This window comes from Ustilago hordei (genome assembly GCF_900519145.1).
Source record: "Ustilago hordei strain Uho2 genome assembly, contig: UHO2_contig_04, whole genome shotgun sequence".
NCBI lineage: Eukaryota > Fungi > Basidiomycota > Ustilaginomycetes > Ustilaginales > Ustilaginaceae > Ustilago > Ustilago hordei.
The window spans coordinates 2,213,582-2,234,398 of NW_024545261.1; the positions used below are offsets into that span (position 1 = coordinate 2,213,582).

The window sequence follows — 20,817 nt, forward strand, 5'->3', positions numbered from 1 at the left end:
GGTGCCAAGCAAGCAGGAGAGGCCCCCTGGACAGTACTCAATGAAGAAGGTACTCTCTGGAGAGAGAGCAGGAGCAGCATCACTGGTGATGCTGTGAAGAGGTATATAACCATACCTTCTCATCATCAAAGGTCAAGTGGATCCTCATCCACTCTACACACAACCATCATAACTAGTTATCACTTCAGCATAAGTATATATTAGTTTCAGTCAGCATAGCAGCAATCTATCAAGGTTGCTCCTCATCGTAGTGTGTGTGTTGTATCACCACTACCTGATGTCCAAAGGCGCCCCATAGCAGGTTAGCAGTCTGGATATAGATAGAACTGAAGGCAGTAGTCCACTGTGGTCCAGGGATCACCTCAAGCACCAGTCAACACACTGGACACTCATGTTGATGCCACCAACCTTACCACCAATGCCACCAACCTTATCACCAACACCATCAACCTCATCATCATCAATACTCACACCAGACCTTGGTGTCATCATAACCTATGCATTGATATTGATCATGCTGAGCTACCCCTGAACAGAGTGTCCACAGAGGTCAGCTGAAACCTACAATAGTATATACAACAAATGCCACCCACTGCCATTGTGCAACTTGATAGTTGCCGAATGACTAGCTCATCGAGACCGATACTGAGACAATAGCTGTCACACAGTTTGATAGTCACCGAGTATCTCGACAGACCGACCTGGGTTTCAGGCGCGAGACCCCTGACACCAGGCAGAAGCATGTTGTCTCTCTCCCTCCAAAGCAAACTGCATGACCTTGTTGTTTAGCTCAAGGAGGCCAGCAACTGTGTGATTGGTGTATCCAACAATGCTCCCAACACCACAGCCACATTGCAAAGCAGCATCATGTTCACCACCTCTATTTCCAGAACAGCTGAGTCTGTACAGAGCCACTGAAAGAATCTCTTGCACTTTGTTGAGAGACATCACACCTGAGCTGCTGTAGTTCCACCAGAAAGCCTCTGTTTGCTGGAGTCAGATGGCCAGATTGTTGAATGCTTCAGGCAACATATGAACAAGTCCATGATACATCCTATGATTGCTTGATTCATACCTGTTGAGAAGGTGGATAAGCTTATTGGCATGGCCAAGAGGAGTGTAATGTGTGATTGCATACCTTTGCTTGCATATGAAAGTGTACAAGCAGACAAGGTGTCATGAGAGTGGAATTGGGTCACCATCATTGTCCAAGTTGTTGATGTCAGTGCTGCAGGAGTGCTGCACTCTGTCAGTGTTTTGGATGACCTCTGCAGATATAGAGAGCTTGAGAGTGCAGACAATGTCATTGAGAATTACTTGCTTGTCACTGTAGTGCACCATGGCTGGAAGGAGGAAGGGAGTTGGAGAGGGAGCATGGAGAGAAGGGATGGAGAGGGGGGATGGTGTCAGGGGTCTCGCGCCTGAAACCCAGGTCGGTCTGTCGAGATACTCAGTGACTATCAAACTGTGCAACAGCTATTGTCTTGGTATCAGTGACTATCAAGTTGCACAGTGACAGCAGGTGGCATTTGTTGTATATACTATCGTAGGTTTCGGCTGACCTCTGTGGACACTCCATTCAGGGGTAGCTTGGCATGATCAATATCAATACATAGGTTATGATGACACCAAGGTCTGGTGTGAGTGTTGATGATGATGAGGTTGATGGTGTTGGTGATAAGGTTGGTGAATGTCAATGACAATGAGGTTGATGGTGTTGGTGATGGGGTGGGTGTTGATGATAATGAGGTTGATGGTGTTGGTGATAAGGTTGGTGGCGTCAACACGAGTGTCCAGTGTGTTGACTTGATGCTTGAAGTGATCCCCGGACTGCAGTGGACTACTGCCTTTGGTTCTATCTATATCCAGACTGCTAACCTGCTATGGGGCGCCTTCGGACGTCAGGTAGTGGTGATACAACACACACACTACGATGAGGAGCAACCTTGATAGATTGCTGCTATGCTGACTGAAAACTAATGAGTACTTATGTTTCTAAAGTATTGACTAGTTGTATGGTGAGTGTAGAGTGGATGAGGATCCACTCAATCTTTGATGATGAGAAAGCATGGTTATATACCTCTTCACAGCATCGCCAGTGATGCTGCTCCTGCTCTCTCTCCAGAGAGTACCTTCTTCATTGAGTACTGTACAGGGGGCCCCTCTAGCACCACTCCTGTCCTCCTTGAGCTATCGACTCCTTTGACACTGCTCCTCCTCCTTGCTATCCTGCTTGCTTGGCACCCCTGTGCCTCCTGAGTGGTGTTGACTCTTTTGACACTGCTCCTCCTCCTCAGGACCTGCTTGCCAGTTCCCTATCACTGCTCCTTCTCCTTTGACCAGTGACAGTTCCTTTGACTCTTGTCTCTCGAGCCCCTGAGTGGTAACCATCTGCATGCTCCTTGAGCTTGGTCCTCTTTGTGGCTGTGTCTGCCCCTCCTCACATATGGGCTTGGTCCTCCTTTGCATGTGAGTCTGTAGGAGTCCATGGTCTCCATGGAGACTGCACCATGACCATGCTCTCTAATGGTATCGGATAGATCTTCGATACCTGTGCTCCTTCCATATGAACCAGTGGCCCTTCCTGCTTCTTGAGCATCCAGGCCCATGACACCTGGGTGCACAATACAACTGGGGTTGAAGAGTGGGGTAAGGGCTGGCTTGTGGTGGATGGCACACACATCCCTCTTGCCTGGAAGCCAGGAGTGCTCAGTCGAGAGCACTTCTGCTACAAAAGCTTCCACAGCATCAATGTAGTGCTGGTGATCCTGCCACACTCACTGCAGATTGTCAAATCAGTTGTTGGACAGCCTGGCAGTGTTCAGTATTCGAAGGTTTGGGCCTCAGGCAGCAACATCCTCAAGAAGCCTCACCTGTACCTTGATGAAGGTGAGTTCATCTGGGTTGATGGTGGATATGGCCATTCTGCCTTCACAGTTGGACCATTCTCTCACATTGCTGCCAACAAGAGTCAAGACCTTTGACACTTCAACTACATGCTCTCTTGAGTCCAAGTATGAGTCAAACATGCCATTGCATACCTGAAGAACTGCTTCCAGTGCCTTACAGGCTATTGTGGTAACATCTACCATTTCAAGGACTGCATCACTGCTGCTGAGATGATCCAAGCCTGCATTGTCACCCACACCTTTGCAAGTTGATATGACTGTCCTGCCAATATTGCCAACCTGCTGTTGCCCTCTTCCTCTGAGGATGAGGTGAATGAGGTTATTCAAAGCCTCCAACTTGATGCCAGGGATACACAAGAGCTCAGGAGGACAAGACACACAAATCAGCATGGATATGAACTGGACCTTGCCTCTGCAACACAAGGAATGTTGCAGTACACAGTGTCAAGACTTCGAAGTTCTGCTGCACATGATCTTTGAGAGGGTTTGTTCCAGGCACTGTTCAGATCCACTGGGCACAATGAGGAAGACACTACTGCATTGTCTCGACATCATGAGAGGACTACTGTGGACTACATTGCCATGACTCAAAGCACATCAGCTTGGAGACAGGAGCAAGTCTTGACACAACCATTCTCGATCTGACAGGCACTCTCTCTTCTTCTGTTCAATACAATTCTTCTCACCACCATATGAAACATTACATTGAGTGCATTGTGTGAAGAGGAAAGCAAGATATAAGCAAGCAATGGGTAATAGCAATGAGAGTGACAAGTAACATATGCCCACTGTTAGGTTACATATTTTATCGGCCATATGATTTCATTGTGTTTTTGGAAACCTGCTTTTCCTTGGGGGTGGTTCAAATTCCCTCCAAAAACGTGCTCTCGAAAAAACCCGCATTTTTAAAATCGCAAAAACTTTGATACCCCCTAGAAACAAATATCCTTAATTGACTAAGAGAACATTGTGAGAACCTAGTGTTCTCAGCTTGGTATATATACATTTGTGAGGCACATGCTGAATGTGGGAGTTGCTATACCTAATGATCCAGCCTGACAATGAGCAGGACTTGGTTGTACCCGATCTCTAGTGAAATCGGTTTATCCTCGATCTCTGATCAGATCGGCTCTGCGTCATCCTTTAACATCTCACTGGATCGTAATCTTTAGCACCTAAAAGCGAACTTTTTTGGCGCAAGAGTCCAGTAAAGTGTCTGGAGTTCCGCAAACTGAAGTTTGTCTCGCGCGAATGGATGTACAACACAATTCGCGCACACGCGAAATACGCGTTCAACTCATTAACGCGTCGAGCATGTTGAAGACGTGTAAATGAGGTTCGCGTCCGACGCTTTCGCCCTGTCCTTCAGCGCGGGAGAGCCCGCAACTCTACGATGGCGAATCAGCAGTGTGGACAGATGATGTTGTGTTGGTTCGAAAAGGGTCGTTCAAAGGATCGAAGCAAAGCAGAGAGCTTGCTGAGCAATTGTTGCTAGACAGCACAACGGTGCAACACCTTACCTCAGAGTCTCCGTGTTGATCTTGGGTTGTGTTGATCTTGCCTTTGACCACTCTGAATTTTTTGTCGCCGCAACTTTTTCTTCTTTGCTTCCAGCTACCTCGACATCGCCGCTACATCCTTCTCTCACATCTGTACAAGCGATCGGAGCTCTCCCAATCTCAACGTCGTTTCCGCTCGACCTCAAACGTCGCCATCTGTCCACTTGTACGGAGACTAAGACACAGAAATGGTAAGTGCTTTCGAGCTCTGCGTATACGGCACAACGTCATGACGACTGACTCTTGAACATACGTCTACCAACACTTATTCGCTTCTTAGGCTGATTCACAGAACAACGCCAACCGCAAGCGTCGTCGCTCGCAGCAATTGCAGCAGCGAGACGACCCTTTCGACGCTTCCTCTCCTCTTCCTGGCCCATCCACAGCCACCACACCGGCCGGCCGCTCATCCCCTCCCCCCTCATCTCTGCCACCTTCCAGTCCTCCGGCTGCATTCTCCGACTTCACTGACGGCGAGCTCGATGACGCAGAGGTGGTCGATGAAGAGCAAGAGGCAAGACAGCTTGGTGACCACTTTCAAGACAATGCCGACTCCGACGACGAAGGCGAGGACCTCTTTGGAGAAAACATGGACAACGATTACACCGAGAACTCGGCCCTTGACCGCTACGACACAACGCTTGACATTGACGACGCAAACCAATACGACCAGATGGACGCCAACGCACGTCGTCTTGCCGAACTTCGAATGAGTCGTCGTGACCGCACTGAAGCTGCCACCCGTGGAAGCCGCTCTCGCGCTCCTGAGTTCCTTCACAGCGACGATGGCGCTAGCGATGCAGATGATGGTGTAGCCATCCTCAACCGTCGCAGACGACGTCACTACGACGAAACCGCTGCTGGTGCCGATGCTGCTGCCTTTGCTGATGACCTTCCGCTCGAGCAGTTGGGTGATGTCAAAACTGACAGCATTGCCAGCTGGGTCGCCACCGAGAATGTGCGCCGAGCCATCGTTCGCGAATTCCGCAACTTTCTCGTCACCTACGTCGATGAGAACGGTGTCAGTGTCTACGGTCAGCGTATCAAAACACTTGGTGAAACCAACGCAGAGTCGCTCGAGATCTCTTTCCTTCATCTCGTCGACTCGAAAGCCATCCTGGCGTACTTCTTGGCCAACTCCCCTGCCAGCATGCTGCCCATATTTGATGAAGTCGCCTTCGACGTCATTATGCTCTACTACCCCTCCTACGACCGCATCCACTCCGAGGTGCATGTTCGTATCACAGACCTTCCTACTTCTTCGACCCTGCGAGACCTGCGTCAGGGCCACTTGAACTCGCTCGTGCGTGTCAGCGGTGTCGTTACTCGACGCAGTGGTGTCTTCCCACAACTCAAGTACGTCAAGTTTGACTGTCTCCGCTGTGGTGCCGTACTCGGTCCCTTCTGGCAAGACGCCAACCAGGAGATCAAGATCAACTACTGCTCCAACTGTGAGCAGCGAGGCCCCTTCCGTATCAACTCGGAGCAGACCGTCTACCGCAACTACCAGAAGATGACGCTGCAGGAGTCGCCAGGTAGCGTACCCCCTGGTCGCCTGCCTCGCCACCGAGAGGTCATCCTGCTCTGGGATCTGATCGACTCTGCCAAGCCAGGCGAGGAGGTCGAGATTACTGGTGTCTACCGCAACAATTTTGATGCATCGCTCAACACCAAGAACGGTTTCCCCGTCTTTGCCACTGTTCTCGAGGCCAATCATATTGCCAAGCGAGACGATGCCTACTCTGCCTTCCGCCTCACTGAGGAGGACGAGCGCCAAATCAAGGCCTTGGCTAAGGATGAACGTATTGGCAAGCGCATCATCAAGAGTATCGCTCCTTCCATCTACGGTCACGAGGATATCAAGACCGCCATCGCTCTCACTCTGTTCGGTGGTGTTCCCAAGGACATCGGTGGCAAGCACCGAATCCGCGGTGACATCAATGTTCTTTTGCTTGGTGATCCCGGTACCGCCAAGTCGCAGTTCCTCAAGTACGTAGAGAAGACAGCTTCGCGAGCCGTCTTCACAACTGGTCAGGGTGCTTCCGCTGTCGGTCTCACTGCGTCGGTGCGCAAGGATCCTGTCACTCGCGAATGGACGCTTGAGGGCGGTGCACTCGTGCTTGCTGACAAGGGTGTCTGCCTTATCGACGAGTTTGACAAGATGAATGATGCTGATCGAACCTCCATCCACGAAGCCATGGAGCAGCAGCAGATCAGTATCTCCAAGGCCGGTATCGTGACCACATTACAGGCACGATGTGCCATCGTAGCAGCAGCCAACCCTATTCGTGGCCGATACAATCCAACGATCCCATTCAACCAGAACGTCGAGTTGACAGAGCCCATCTTATCGCGTTTCGATGCACTCTGCGTTGTCAAGGACACTGTGGAGCCAGTCAAGGACGAGATGCTGGCTCGCTTCGTCGTGGGCTCGCATCTGCGATCGCACCCCAAATTCGATGACGAGACCGACGAGCAGCTCGTGGCCACTTCGCTCGACGCCGACATCTTGCCTCAGGATCTTCTCAAAAAGTACATCATGTACGCCCGAGACCACGTGCGACCTTCGCTCAACGCGTTGGATCAGGACCGGATCTCTCGATTGTACGCTGACTTGCGCCGAGAGTCGATTTCAACTGGCAGCTTCCCCATCACGGTGCGTCACTTGGAGAGTATGATCCGCATGGCTGAAGCATCGGCCAAGATGCATCTGCGTGACTACGTGCGCACCGACGACATTGACGTTGCCATCCGTGCCACTGTGGAATCATTCGTGTCGGCTCAGAAGATGAGTGTCAAGAAGACTTTGGAGCGTGGCTTCCGCAAATACCTCCACCAGAGCCGAGACCACGACGAGTTGCTCTCGTTTATCCTCGGTTCGATTGTCAAGGACCGAATGCGCTTTGTCCAGCTCTCGAACGGCGCTCGCCGGGGAGGCGCAGCATCTTCGAGCACCGTAGTTACTGTACCTGTGTCGGAGCTCGAGACACGCGCGAAAGAGGTTGACGTGTTTGACATTCGTCCCTACCTTGCCTCCAAGCTCTTCCATGCCAACGGCTATACCTTCAACCCGACAGACAGGTCGATCACCAAGACTTTTGGAGCGGGACGTGCAGGTGTAGCTGGAGGCGCTGCTGCTGGTGTTCCTGCCGCGATGGTGGCATGATCACAAATGCGCCTCGATCGCACATGCTGTCATACACATCATCTCGTTGATTCTCACTCATTGACGGCTCTTTCGACATTCTGCTCAGTCTTTTTCGCAAGCAGTTGTAACCATAGCTTCTCTCTGACCTATTGCTTGTATTTACTAACTCTCCACGTTACCATTGTCCGAATTTCAGGTTTAGTTCTCAAGTTCGTGCACCAGGTCTGGGACATGTGTGTGCGATGTTGTTCCTCACCAGAGTCTCGGTTGTGAAGCGGGAAGGGGTTCATGACACAAGACCAAAATAGCCTCCGCAGCACAACGGAGGTGTACTAAAGCCAAGAACGAGTGTGAGACGGTTGTGTTGCTTGATCAGAGTAGTCCCCGCGCCGCAACGGAGGTGTATAGGCCCCTGTGATAGTTGATTAGAAATAGTCTTCGCGATACAACGGAGATGTTTTCAGGCCAACAACGTCGACAAGACAATTATGATGTTTGCTCAAAGTAGTCTTCGCGTCTCAAGGGGAGTGCTTTGTTGTCAGAAGTGTCGATGACATGGTTCTGATTTGGTTTCATGAGTGGTCTACGCGTCGCAATGGAAGCGTATTCTGGCTGTGAGAGTCGATGAGACGCTCATGAAGAGAGACCGAATGTAGTGTCCGCCGCAGGACGGAAGCGGAATATGGTTAAAAGAGTGTCTTTTTCCTGTTGAAAGACGAAGGGAGCACTATTGTACAAATCATTTCTACTTGGATCGTTTCTACTTGGATCGCTTGTAGACCTTGGCAAGAAAAGAGCGGAAGACCTCTCGACGAAGACCTTGCGATTCAGGAAGGTTGTTGATGAGGTTGTTGATTTGCTCATACGACTCGGCCTCGTACTTCTGGAAGCGGGCGCGGAGGTCAATGTTGGGCTGGTTGTAGATATCCTTGACACGCTTCTCGCATTCAGAGTCCTTCTTGCCGTAGTTGTCGTCGAGAATCTGGCGCTGTTCCGGTGTAGCGTTCTGAAGAGCAACGTTAATGTTCCAAGAGCACTTGTTGTCGAAAATGTCGGTGCCGACCTTGCCAATCTGCTCAGGGGTACCGTAGCAGTCAAGAAAGTCGTCCTGGACCTGGAAGTACTCGCCCATGGGGAGGAGAATGTTGAGAGCCTGCTTGTAGAGTGACTCGTCGGTGACACCGGCCATGCGCATGGCAAGAGCGACGGGAAGGTAGAACGAGTAGAATGCCGTCTTGTAGACGACGATGAGGTGGTGCTTTTGCAAAGAGAACTTGGACAGGTCTACAGAATCTTCGGGAGCAGTGATGAGATCAATCAGCTGACCGAGTTCGGTTTGGAAGGTGACGTCGTGGAAGAGCTCGAGAAGCATGCCGTAGTAGGGCTCCGAGCGGAAGTGTTTCTTGAGTAAGAAGTAGATGGCAGCTTCGAGCATGAAGGCGTCATTGATGGCAATGTTGCCCACACCTTCGACACGGTACCAGCAAGGCTGGCCACGACGAGTGACACTTGCATCCATCATATCATCGGCGACCAAAAAGTAAGCCTGAAGAAGTTCGATGCACCAGCCGAGGATAGCTGCTTTGAGATACTCGGACTCCGTGAGCTCACGGGAGAGCTTGCCAGTGGAAGCATCTGTGCAGAGGAGGATTTCGACTGTATCTACGACTGATAGACCACGATTGAGCTTTCCGCCAGGAGCGTTGTAGTCGAGGTTGCGATGAAACCAATCGATAGCCTCGGCGGGCATGTTCTCAGAGGCGAGATAGGCAGTGAGCTCCTCGACGAGAAGAGGGAAGACAGCCTGGAAGCGCTTGCGCTTCTGAACCTTGAGCTGGGCCTTTTCGGCCAGAGCCTGAGCGTCGGTAGTAGAAACAGACATGTTGATGTCTGGCGGCGGAAGCGGATGATGGTGAGGACGACGAAAGGCGAAACCCAAGCACGCAACATTTTAGAGCGTGTTGGACTCGCGCAGTCCCATGGTGGTCTGATCCCGACATCGCTTTCTTCTTCTGGAGAGAGTCGAGGTCATTGCAAATGATGTTAGTCCCAAACAGCCAACATGCCAAAAATACCAGGAACTCACGTTCAGGGTCTGAACGCGGCAAGAAGATCAACACTTTGGCGCACACACCAACACATCTTTCACCACCTACCCCGACCATCATTCACACAACCCGCCTGCGATCTCAAAAGAGCCAAGTGCAATGCGGCAATGACATCGCCGCATGTGCTGTATTATTGCCCCTGCAATCAGACCTCTACTAGCAGTGCACCCTCGTCTTCTTCTACTCCAGGCCCTAGCCAACGACACAATTCTTCTCTCGCATCACCACCGCCCGGTTTGCCCGCCTACTCGCCAGCCTCACGCTATGCCTTCCACCCGCTTGACTCGCTCTATTTCTGCGATGAATGCGACGAGATACGATGCAATCGATGCGTGACGGTAGACATCTCCTCCTATTACTGTCCCAACTGCCTCTTCGAGGTCCCAGGAGCTAGTGTCAAGGCCGAAAAGAACCGCTGCGCAAGGAACTGCTTTGAATGCCCCTGCTGTCAGCACACCCTCTCTCTCCTCGCCTCTGATCTACCTTCGGACGTCGCTCGCAGCGTCGACCTCACAGATCCAGTTGCAAGTCAAGGTGAACCGCCTTACTATTTGGGTTGCTCCTCCTGTCGCTGGGATTCGAAGTCGATCGGCCTCGTCTTCGAGAAACCCACCGGCCTCAGCCTGCAGCTCCAACGAAGCGAGGACAATGCTCCTGACGTGCTTGAATTCGATCGACTCAAAGATCACTTCGATCTATACCTTAAGACACAGACTCAGGCAGCCATCACTTCTGCAGCGGTCGGCTCCGGCAGCGCCTTTCGTTCGCGAGGCACGGCCGCTTCTCCCGTCGCCACAACCTCGTCTTCCATTTCGAACGTTGCAATATCTAGTTGCAGTGCCAGAGCAAATGCTGCACGCAATGCCGCCGCAGCCGCCTTACAGTCCTCGAAGCTCGTCCGCGATCTCCCGCATCTCGCCCACTCCAAACATCTAGCAGCAACAAGTCTGCCCGCTTCTGGACGATCGGGTCCAATCGAGCCGGACGAGCTCAAACGATACCGTGCGCTAAACCCGTGGCAGCCTCCTCTTGACAGTCGTAGCATCTCCAGCGGGCAAGCATCGTCAAGCATGGGTGTCATGGCCAAGCGAGAAAAGCACCGAAGAGACTACATCGCACGTCTTCAAAACGCTCCCAACCAACCTTTCGCTTCTCTCGACGACAAGATCTCATCCCTCGAGCAGCGCTGGTCTTCCGTTTCGATAGCGGATCAGCCAGTTCGTGCGGCAGATCTGCGTCCAACAAGAGTGCCGCTCAAGTCCAAACTAACGAAAAGGTGTCCAGCCTGCCGACACATTGTTATCAAGCCGGACATCAAAGCCGCTTCGAATCGTTTCAAGATCAAACTCGTAGCGCTCAACTTCCTTCCCGAGATCCAGATCAGTCTCGCCCCTCAGCAACCGTATCTCGATCCCCTTCGATGTCGCTCCGGAGCAGGAGGTTCAGCACTTGGCTCGCTCAGGAGAAGACCTCCTTCGATGCTTGTATCGCACAGTACAGCTGCTGGTTCAGACTCGCTCAGCACAGGCTCTTCGCTCTTTGTGACATCCAACGATGTCGATGTCAACACATTAGTAGCAGGCCAGACGTACAGCTTTCAGATCATGATCACCAATCCTCTCGACGACCCAGTGCAGGTTGACATGAGCTTTGTTCGCTTCGCTAATCCTAGTCGACCTTACCGTTCGCAATTGTCAGGCGATGACGATAGCCGCAACGGTTCTGTGCAGCCACTTCCCGAGCCAAAGTATATCTTCTCTTCTGCATCGCACGTTTCGGACGCTCGCGACAGCACCGGAGACAGTCAAGCATCGAAACAGGAAACCACGAACAGAACCCGAAGACATCGCCTTGGATGGCAGGTATATCCGTCAGCAACTAGCGTTCCCTTGAACGCATTCAACGAAGTCTGGGAGCTGGAAGACTCCGAGGACCTCTACCTTTCAAAAAGCGAGTCTGACGCCAGCCGAAGCGCTGACCTCTACAACAACAATGCAGACAACTCACAGAGCCGGGTTGCGGTAAAGACGGCGATTGAACGCAACACAGGACCAACTGACTCCAAGGAAGAGTCTGCGTGGGTCTTCGAGGACGAGGAGGACGACAAAGACGACGACGCTTACCGCCAATCTCATTCTTCTACCAGCGGTCAACGGCGCAAATCGTTCGTTCAAAAGGGTCACACAACCTCCTTCTACCTCGACCTTGCCATTTCCGCCAAGGACCCGCCAGTGCCAGGTCCTTTGGAGCTGGCTATGCACGTCACCTATCGCTACTCGACATCGGCCGGCCAAGAAGGTGATGCGGCGGCGACTGCAGCTGGCAAAGACTTTTCGTTCTGGACCTCTATTCAACTTGGTACTGTTGTTGCGGTCGACGAGCGACGCTGAAATGCAACAAACATGTACATACTGTCGAGATTGTGTATGTTCTGGTCTGCTCCGTTGGAAATGCTACGCCACCACGAACAACGTTAATGGGGTTAGTATGGGCTAACCTACCGTACAAGTTGTGCGCCTTATCTAGCCTCATTCCATTTCAGTACCTGTTGATGTACGGAAGGTGTAAGATCTTTAATCAACGAGAACACAAGTTCGGAGGCTAGCGCCAGAGAATTTCCTACTTTCTCCTACGACTGCACTCGGCTCGCCTCTGCCTCCGGTTCTGATCCGCAACGGGCATCAGCAGTCTTGACTGAGAAGGTGCGATTTTGGCTGTTTGGCATGGAGAGTCGGCTGCTTGTCTTCGGTCCATATTGAAGCCAGTCACCGGTTGCTAAACATCCGGATCGTAATGTGATTGTCATTGCCCGCCAATTTTCTTTCATCAGTGCTTGTGAAGTTACTTGTCAATGCGGCGTCAACGAAGATCGAGAACAGGGAAACTCAAAGGTTGTTCAGTACGACAGAAACGACGGTATACAAATAAGTAGCTTTACTTTAGCAATCATGTTTGATGGTCGTGGCAGTCTTAGGGTGTCAAGGACACAGGGCTGGCATTAATACTAGCAATCTTACTAATGGTTTGTCTTAAGTAGCATCCACGGAATGCAGAGGTTTTCGTTCCTCCGTTGTCAATCACCCCGTGACAATGGCCACACGCTTTTCTTCACCATTCTTCCTTATGACATTGGCCTGACCTGCTCCATCGACCCCACCACAACCCTGGAATGAGCCCTTGAACAAAGTCGACTTGAAGGTAGAAACCAAGTAGCCGGCTTGTCCAACAGGCACGTTGTATCCTTCGGTGATTGTGGCAGACATTGACTCGCTGTACTCTGTACCGAAAGTCGCACCTATGTCGATGCCAGATACCGGGCCTCCCGCGTTTAAGGAAAGAGAGGTCGACACAGTTTCGGTATGTTGAACAGCAACACTGATGGGGCATGCAGCTGCACCTCCACGGCAGTCGACAATACTCGAGATCTGCTTTGGCGCCGAATGTGAGGGGACGGCGCTGTCCACGTACATGCCATTGCAAGTGGTGTCCCTCTTGGCCAAAACCCTCTTCGCTGGTACAGAGTCTTGTCCATTCGGGAAACAAGCAATTCCTTCATCACCTGATAAAGCAGCAAGCTGTAGGCATTGTGACGATGCTGAAGCTCCTGCAATCAAACCAGCAGAGCCCATCAAGGGACACGAACTGTCTGCTTCTACAAGGATCTGATTGCCTGCGCCGAAGCCGTCACCTACACTATGCGTTTTGAGGTAGACTGTGCCAGTTGGGACAGGGTCCAACATGGACCAAGGGAGACAAGCTCCGCAATTGTATCCTATACTAGGATTCATGCTAAAGTATGCTCCTGAAATGGCGTTCTGACAATTGGGATCAGAGTATACATCGAAAGAACAGACCTTTTCACGAGGCTCGTCTACGGGCCCGCAATCACTAGGGTTAGTCACAAGATGCGACCTTCCGCCTCTTGGTAAGACGATTTCTTGATAGCGTGGTCGGGAAGAAGTGCAACCTCTTTAGCGGAAGCTGCACTGAAGCAGGCTAGGATCAGTGCCAGCAAGAGTAACCAAAATGACGGCTTTGATACTTTGTGGGATGCTCCAGAAGTGGCGCAAGTAGCGCCTGAGGATGACCCTACGACCTGTGTTAGGTTGCCCAAAAACTGCTTCTGTTCTTGCGCGGTCTCCATCTTGCACGAATAACAAGGCATGGCTGCATTCACCATTCCACCCGGGCAAATACTGCTAGACAAATTTACGTTGGCCAAAGAACAGCCCCAGGGACCTTCGGGCGAGCATGCTGCAAGGTTTGTTGCCGAATTAGCCATGATTTTGTTGAGGCATCAGGAATGATTGAGTTGATGGTTCGAAGTAAAGTAAACCCAAGAAATAGGGAGCACTTATATAGATGACTAGCCTAGCAAATGTGTGTATGAGCAAGAGACTCCGTGTCTGGTGAGTACGAAGAAGACAAGTAAAAAATGTCATGTAAGAGCTGAAGTGGGAACTGGAACAAAGAGAGGACGTTGACCATGCTCGTGGGAATGTGAGGACAAAGTGCTATGGTAATGAGCATGGGAAGGTTGTATCATGGGAGAATCGAAAGCGTAAGAGTAAAAGTAGAGAACAAAGGGAGCGAGTTGAAGATACGTCAGGATTCCCAGGATGCCGACAGGACGAAGCTCATGAAAGCATATGCCGGGTTCGCAAGAATAGTACTAGTGTCTGTGACGAAAACGCAAATGTCTCACATCGACGGCTAGTGTGTAGCAAAGGTTTCCCCGTTCACCTCCGCAATGCCCGCGCATACGAGTTCGCTTGTGATCTACTTGCGGCCACACCTTCGCTTAGGGCTGAATGTGTTGACAACGCAGGGATCGATATTGCGAAATCCAGCAACATGGCAACCGAAGTGCCCGACGCTCGCCATTCAACTTCTGTCCAATGCATGGGGACAGGATCTGCAAACCACAAGCATGTTACCTCGCTTGCGCAACCGGTTTCATAGATGCGGAAGTGGGCTTCTTTGCCGCGGAGGAAATGATTGCAAGCGAAGCGAGATAGCGATCTGTTACGTTATTTGTGCGCAAGCTGTATGCGTGATGTAATGGTGTAACTAAGTGGATTGCAGGAAGGAAGGAGGAGATCTAAGGAGAGGCTAGTTTAAGTACTAGCTTCCATACAGAGCAAAGAGGAAAGTATCGAACTTTGTGTGCGACGTGTATCGCGCGAGAAGATGTTGATTGTACGTTCTCGTGCGGCATGCATTCACACGAGAGAGTACCCAGGCGTGACATCGAGTGTCTCTCCTGCAGAGCTCCTGAGTCGTTGCTATGTCATCCTTCATGCAATTCACATGCCTGGGTAAGCTCGTGAATAAGCCACCTTTCTTCAATCACAAGCTGAGCTTAGCATCAACGGCGTCAAGCACAAGGACGATGTAGGCACAAAGGTCACATTTCGTATCAGTCGTTTTTGAACAGGTATCCTTGAAACCATATCATTCGCAATTTCGTAACTAGCAATACAAACACATCTTAAAACGAGACAGTCATATGTTCTTTTCTAGACTCTTTCTGTAGCTGCTGGACGAAGCGGAGCTCAACTGGGGAAGCTGAGCAACCTTTGCATCGTGTCAGCGGTCACACACCTGAAACCCGAAATCGGCTGGAAGAGCTTGTTCCGACAAATATCAGTGATTTCTGTTGAAGGGCATGCGTCAAATGTCAGTGATCACAAGTGTCGATTGCGATAGGGAGTGCGTGCTAAGTACAAGATGATCCGAGTGTATATATATGTCTCAATGCTCCTTGTATGCATGAATGGTACAGTCCCTTCCCGAAGTTTGGGGACAGGGTCCAATAGACAATGATTCAACTCTTCCGGTAGCATACCTTCTGTCAGAGGTCGCGTGCCTGAAACCCGAAATCTGTAGTAAAAGGCAATTACAATTAATCTCGGCAAGATCTGTAGTAAAGGCCTCCTAATATAGGGTTCTAAGGGCATCCGGCCGTGGGGCAGACGTGTCTTGTGCTCCTCGAAGACAGTCCAATTTAATTTTGAAGACAGTCCATTTCAAAATTCAAGAAAGTCCAATACAAAATTCAAGACAGTCCAATACAAAGTTCTAAGGGTGTACAGCTGTGAGGCAGACACATCTTGCACTCCTCGAAGACAATCCATTTCAAAATTCAAGACAGTCCACTTCAAAATTCAAGATGGTCCATTTCAAAATTCAAGACAGTCCAATACAAAATTCAAGATGGTCCATTTCAAAATTCAAGATGGTCCACTTCAAAATTCAAGATGGTCCACTTCAAAATTCAGGCCTTGGGGCAGACACATCTTGCCCTGCTGGAAGATGGTCCACTTCAAAATTTAAGATGGTCCATTTCAAAGGTCCAATACAAAGTTGATTTTCTGTGTGTGCTGAGCTGGGAAGACAGTCAGCTACAGATCAAAGATGGTCAGCTACAGATCAAAGATGGTCAGCTACAGATCAAAGACAGTCCAATTGAAATGGAAGACAGTCAACTACAGTCTGGAAGACAGTCCAATTCTAATTTGATGTTGCAGCAACACAGGAACACAGTCTACCACACACTTGTCAACTACTATTCCAGCCATGCCACCAATCACCTGTCTGGTGTGCAGCTATGCTTATGTTGAAAGCAACATCACCAACCATTTGTGTAAGGTGCACAAGGGCATTGCAGTCAGTCAGGATGCTGCAGCTGCTGTTGGACTTGTTGCATGCTTTTGCAGACAGGTGGTCATGAATGTGGCAGCACTATGCAAACACCAAGGCATCTGCAAATGCCAAGGTGAGAACACACAGCAGACTCAGGCACAACCTATGCCTGCAATTTCAACTCAGCAATCTCATGATATGGTAAGTCCAGAGCCTGGGCCTGCAGCAGACATGCAGTGTGAATCTTTCCTGGACATGTTGGATCTTGCCATCCTTGCAGAGGAGAATTCAAATTTGAATTCAATTCCAGAGGCTGAGCCTAGCATGGCAGACTCAGAGGAATTGCCTCTAGCACTTGTGGAGGATAACTTGGACTATGTGATGGCCAAGGCAGAGGCACAGGCACAGGCATCAGAGCCAGAGGACGTGCAGATGGAAAATCCAACTAATTTTGAACTTGATGCATCCTCTGGTTAGGGTTAGGGTTACAAGGGTGTTCCCGGCGAGACCCTTGGAAACATGAAATCTGTACTAATGAGATATGTAGGGATACCCTAGGACTATGTGTATGCAAAGTCTCACAGTACCCTGTTCCGCGGTGGCTGAGATATGGGCCATCAAAGTTTGGTCACTAGGTTTGAACTTTGGTGAACCTAGGTAAACTTCAATGAAGCTGGGTAAACTTCAATGAACTGGGGTAAACTTCAATGAACCTAGGAAAACTTCAATGAACCTAGGTTAACATGAATGAACCTAGGTAAATGTTGATGAAGCCAGGCAAATGTTGGTGAAGCTAGGTAAACTTTGATGAAGCTAGGCAAACTTTGGTAAGCCTTGGTAAACCCCAGTACATCTATGTTCAATGTACCTCAACCTCTGTGAACCCCAGCAAACCCTAGCCCTAGCCCTAGCCGGTGTGTCTTGCTTGCGGGCAACGCACAATTGCGCTCCGCCAAATTCGAAATTCATGCGACTGCGTTGACCCCCAACGCACTCGAAATTTACACTGCTCAAGTGCTGCAACGCAAACAAATTTATTTTCGCTGGAGCAGCGCAAATTGAGCAACGCACAGCTGGAGCAATGCACTCACAGCTGGAGCAACGCACTCACAGCTGGAGCAATGCACACTCTGCTGGAGCAACACAATCTGAGCAGCGCACAGCTCGAGAGCAATGCACTGTTTGAGAGCAACACACTGTTCGAGAGCAACGCACAGCTCAAGAGCAACGCACTGCTCGAGAACAACACACTGTTCGAGAGCAACGCACTCACAGCTGGAGCAATGCACTCACAGCTGGAGCAACGCACACTCTGCTGGAGCAACACAATCTGAGCAGCACACAGCTCTAGAGCAATGCACTGCTTGAGAGCAATGCAGAGCTCCAGGACAACACTTGCACTTACACCCCACAACTACTCAGCCTTACAACTCCTTTGTCGACATCATGAGCCTCCTTTGCACTCTTAGGCCTTTGTTCTTGCTGCCACTACTTCTCATCATCACTGCACAACATAATCACCACTTTGTCAGGGGTCTTGCGCCTAGCCCTAGCCCTAGCCGGTGTGTCTTGCTTGCGGGCAACGCACAATTGCGCTCCGCCAAATTCGAAATTCACGCGACTGCGTTGACCCCCAACGCACTCGAAATTTACACTGCTCAAGTGCTGCAACGCAAACAAATTTATTTTCGCTGGAGCAGCGCAAATTGAGCAACGCACAGCTGGAGCAACGCACTCACAGCTGGAGCAACGCACACTCTGCTGGAGCAACACAATCTGAGCGCAATCAAGAGGAGCGCAATCGACAGGAGCTCATTGGAGAGGAGCGCAATTGACAGGAGCGCAATCGAGTGAAGAGCAGCAGAGAGGAGCGCAATCGACAGGAGTGCTCACTCTGCTGCAGCAGCGCAATCAAAGCGAGTGCAATTAAGAGGATCGCAATCGACAGGAGGGCTCACTCTGCTGGAGAAGCACAATCGAAGCAGCAAACACTCTGCTAGAGCAGCGCAATTGACAGGAGCGCAAATCGAGCGCAATTAAGAGGAGCGCAATTGACAGGAGTGCAATTGACAGGAGCTCAATTAAGAGGAGCGCAATCGACAGGAGCACAACTGAGATCAGAGCATTCGAGAGGAGCGCTCACTCTGCTGCAGCAGCACAATCGAGAGGAGCGCAATCACGAGCAGAGCAAGAGAGAGTAGTGCATTCAAAAGGATCGCAAGAGAGAGTAGAACGATCGACAGGAGCGCAATCGAGAGCAGAGCAAGAGAGAGGAGCGCAATCGAAAAGAGCGCAATCAAGAGGAGCGCATTTGACAGGAGCGCAACTGAGATCAGAGCATCCGAGAGGAGTGCTCACTCTGCTGGAGCAGCACAATCAAGAGCAGTGCAATCGAAAGGAACTCTATCGAGAGGAGCGCAATCAACAGGAGCTCATTGGAGAGGAGCGCAATGGAGAGGAGCGCAATCAAGAGAAGAGCAGCAAAGAGGAGCTCAATCGACAGGAGCGCAATCGAGAGGAGAGCAGGAGAGAGGAGCTATATCGACAGGAGCACAATCAAGACGAGTGCAATCGAGAGGAGCGCAATCAAGAGGAGCGCAATCGACAGGAGCGCAATTCGAGCGCAATTAGGAGGAGCTCAATTGACAGGAGTGCAATCAACAGGAACTCGATCAAGAGCAGCGCAATCGAGAGAAGCACACACTCTGCTAGAGAAGCACAATCGACAGGAGCGCAATGAAGAGAAGAGCAGCAAAGAGGAGCTCAATTGACAGGAGCGCAATCGACAGGAGCGCAGGAGAGAGGAGCGCAATCAACATGAGCGCAAGAGAGAGGAGTACAATCAACAAGAGCACAATCGAGAGCAGCACAATTGAGAGGAGTACAATCGACAAGAGCGCAATCGAGAGCAGCACAATTGAGAGGAGTACAATTGACAAGAGTGCAATCGAGAGCATCACAATTGAGAGGAGTACAATCGACAAGAGCGCAATCGACAGGAGCACAATCGACAGGAGCGCTCACTCTGCTGGAGCAGCACGATCGACAGGAGCTCAATTAAGACGAACGCAATTGACAGGAGCTCAATCGACTGGAGTGCTCACTCTGCTGCAGCAGCGCAATCTAGAGGAGCTCGATCGAGAGCAGCGCTCACTCTGCTGCAGCAGCGCAATCGACAGGAGACCAATCAAGAGGAGCGCAATCTAGAGGATCACAATCAAGAAGAGCGCAATCAAGAGGAGTGCTATCAAGAGAAGAGAAATCGACAGTAGTGCAATCGAAAGCAGAGCAATCGACAGGAGCGCAGGAGAGAGCAGTGCAATCGACAGGAGCTCATCAAGAGGAGCGCAATCGAGAGGGACGCATTCGAGAGCAGAGCATTTGACAGGAGCGCTCACTCTGCTGCAGCAGTGCAGTCGAGAGGAGCACAACCAAGAGGACCACAATCGACAGGAGCTCACTTGAGAGCAGAGCAGGAGAGAGCAGCGCATTCGACAGGAGCGCAAGAGAGAGGAGTGCAAGAGAGAGGAGTGCAAGAGAGAGGAGTGCAAGAGAGAGGAGTGCTCACTCTGCTGTAGCAGCGCAATCAACAGGAGCGCAATCGAGAGCAGAGCAGGAGAGAGGAGCGCAATCGACAGGAGCTCAATCGACAGGAGCTCAATCGACAGGAGCGCAACCAAGAGGAGCGCTATCGACAGGAGTGCAATCGACCGGAGCACTCACTCTGCTGCAGTAGTGCAATCGACAAGAGCTCGATCGACAAGAGTTCAATCAAGAGAAGCGCAATTGACAGAAGCTCAATCAAGAGGAGGGCAATCATGAGGAGCTGAATCGACAGGAGCACAATTGAGAGGAGTGCAATCGACAAAAGCACAGTCGACAGGATAGGGTAGGGTTAGGGTTCTAAGGGTGTCCGGCCGTGGGGCAGATGCGTCTTGTGCTCCTCGAAGATGGTCCATTTCAAAATTCAAGACAGTCCAATACAAAGTTAGAGCGCAATCGAGAGGAGCTCAATCGACAGGAGCGGAATCGAGAGCAGAGCAGGTGAGAGGAGCGCAATCGAGAGGAGTACAATCGAGAGGAGTGCAATCGAGAGCAGAGCAAGAGACAGGAGCGCAATCGGGAGCAGAGCAATCGACAGGAGTGCAATCAAGAGGAGTGCAATCAAGAGGAGCGCAATCAAGAGGAGCGCAATCAAGAGGAGCGCTCACTCTGCTGCAGCAGCGCAATCGAGAGGAGTGCAATCGACAGGAGTGCATTCGACAGCTTAGGGTTAGGGTTAGGGTTAGGGTTAGGGTTAGGGTTAGGGTTAGGGTTAGGGTTTAGGGTTAGGGTTAGGGTTAGGGTTAGGGTTAGGGTTAGGGTTAGGGTTAGGGTTAGGGTTAGGGTTAGGGTTAGGGTTAGGTTAGGGTTAGGGTTAGGGTTAGGGTTAGGGTTAGGGTTAGGGT

At 50.8% G+C, this 20,817-nt stretch overlaps 4 protein-coding genes across 4 annotated transcripts; 2 read left to right on the plus strand and 2 right to left on the minus strand.

The window, feature by feature from the left end:
* Positions 1–4,656: 4,656 nt before the first annotated feature.
* Positions 4,657–7,634, plus strand: UHO2_03015 (putative DNA replication licensing factor (nimQ); the record flags this gene model as incomplete). Its single annotated transcript, XM_041555803.1, has 2 exons — positions 4,657–4,659; positions 4,749–7,634. 2 exons carry the CDS (start codon positions 4,657–4,659, stop codon positions 7,632–7,634), a joined length of 2,889 nt encoding a protein of 962 aa, XP_041411737.1.
* Positions 7,635–8,376: 742 nt separating this feature from the next.
* On the minus strand, positions 8,377–9,498 carry UHO2_03016 (putative ERG20 - farnesyl-pyrophosphate synthetase; the record flags this gene model as incomplete). Its single annotated transcript, XM_041555804.1, has 1 exon — positions 8,377–9,498. The coding sequence occupies one exon, from the start codon at positions 9,496–9,498 to the stop codon at positions 8,377–8,379; it is 1,122 nt and encodes a 373-aa protein (XP_041411738.1).
* Positions 9,499–9,831: 333 nt separating this feature from the next.
* UHO2_03017 (uncharacterized protein) lies at positions 9,832–12,114 on the plus strand (the record flags this gene model as incomplete). The annotated part of the gene is made up of 1 exon (XM_041555805.1): positions 9,832–12,114. The coding sequence occupies one exon, from the start codon at positions 9,832–9,834 to the stop codon at positions 12,112–12,114; it is 2,283 nt and encodes a 760-aa protein (XP_041411739.1).
* Positions 12,115–12,801: 687 nt separating this feature from the next.
* On the minus strand, positions 12,802–14,006 carry UHO2_03018 (uncharacterized protein; the record flags this gene model as incomplete). The annotated part of the gene is made up of 2 exons (XM_041555806.1): positions 12,802–13,436; positions 13,637–14,006. The coding sequence occupies 2 exons, from the start codon at positions 14,004–14,006 to the stop codon at positions 12,802–12,804; spliced, it is 1,005 nt and encodes a 334-aa protein (XP_041411740.1).
* Between the last annotated feature and the right edge of the window lie 6,811 nt (positions 14,007–20,817).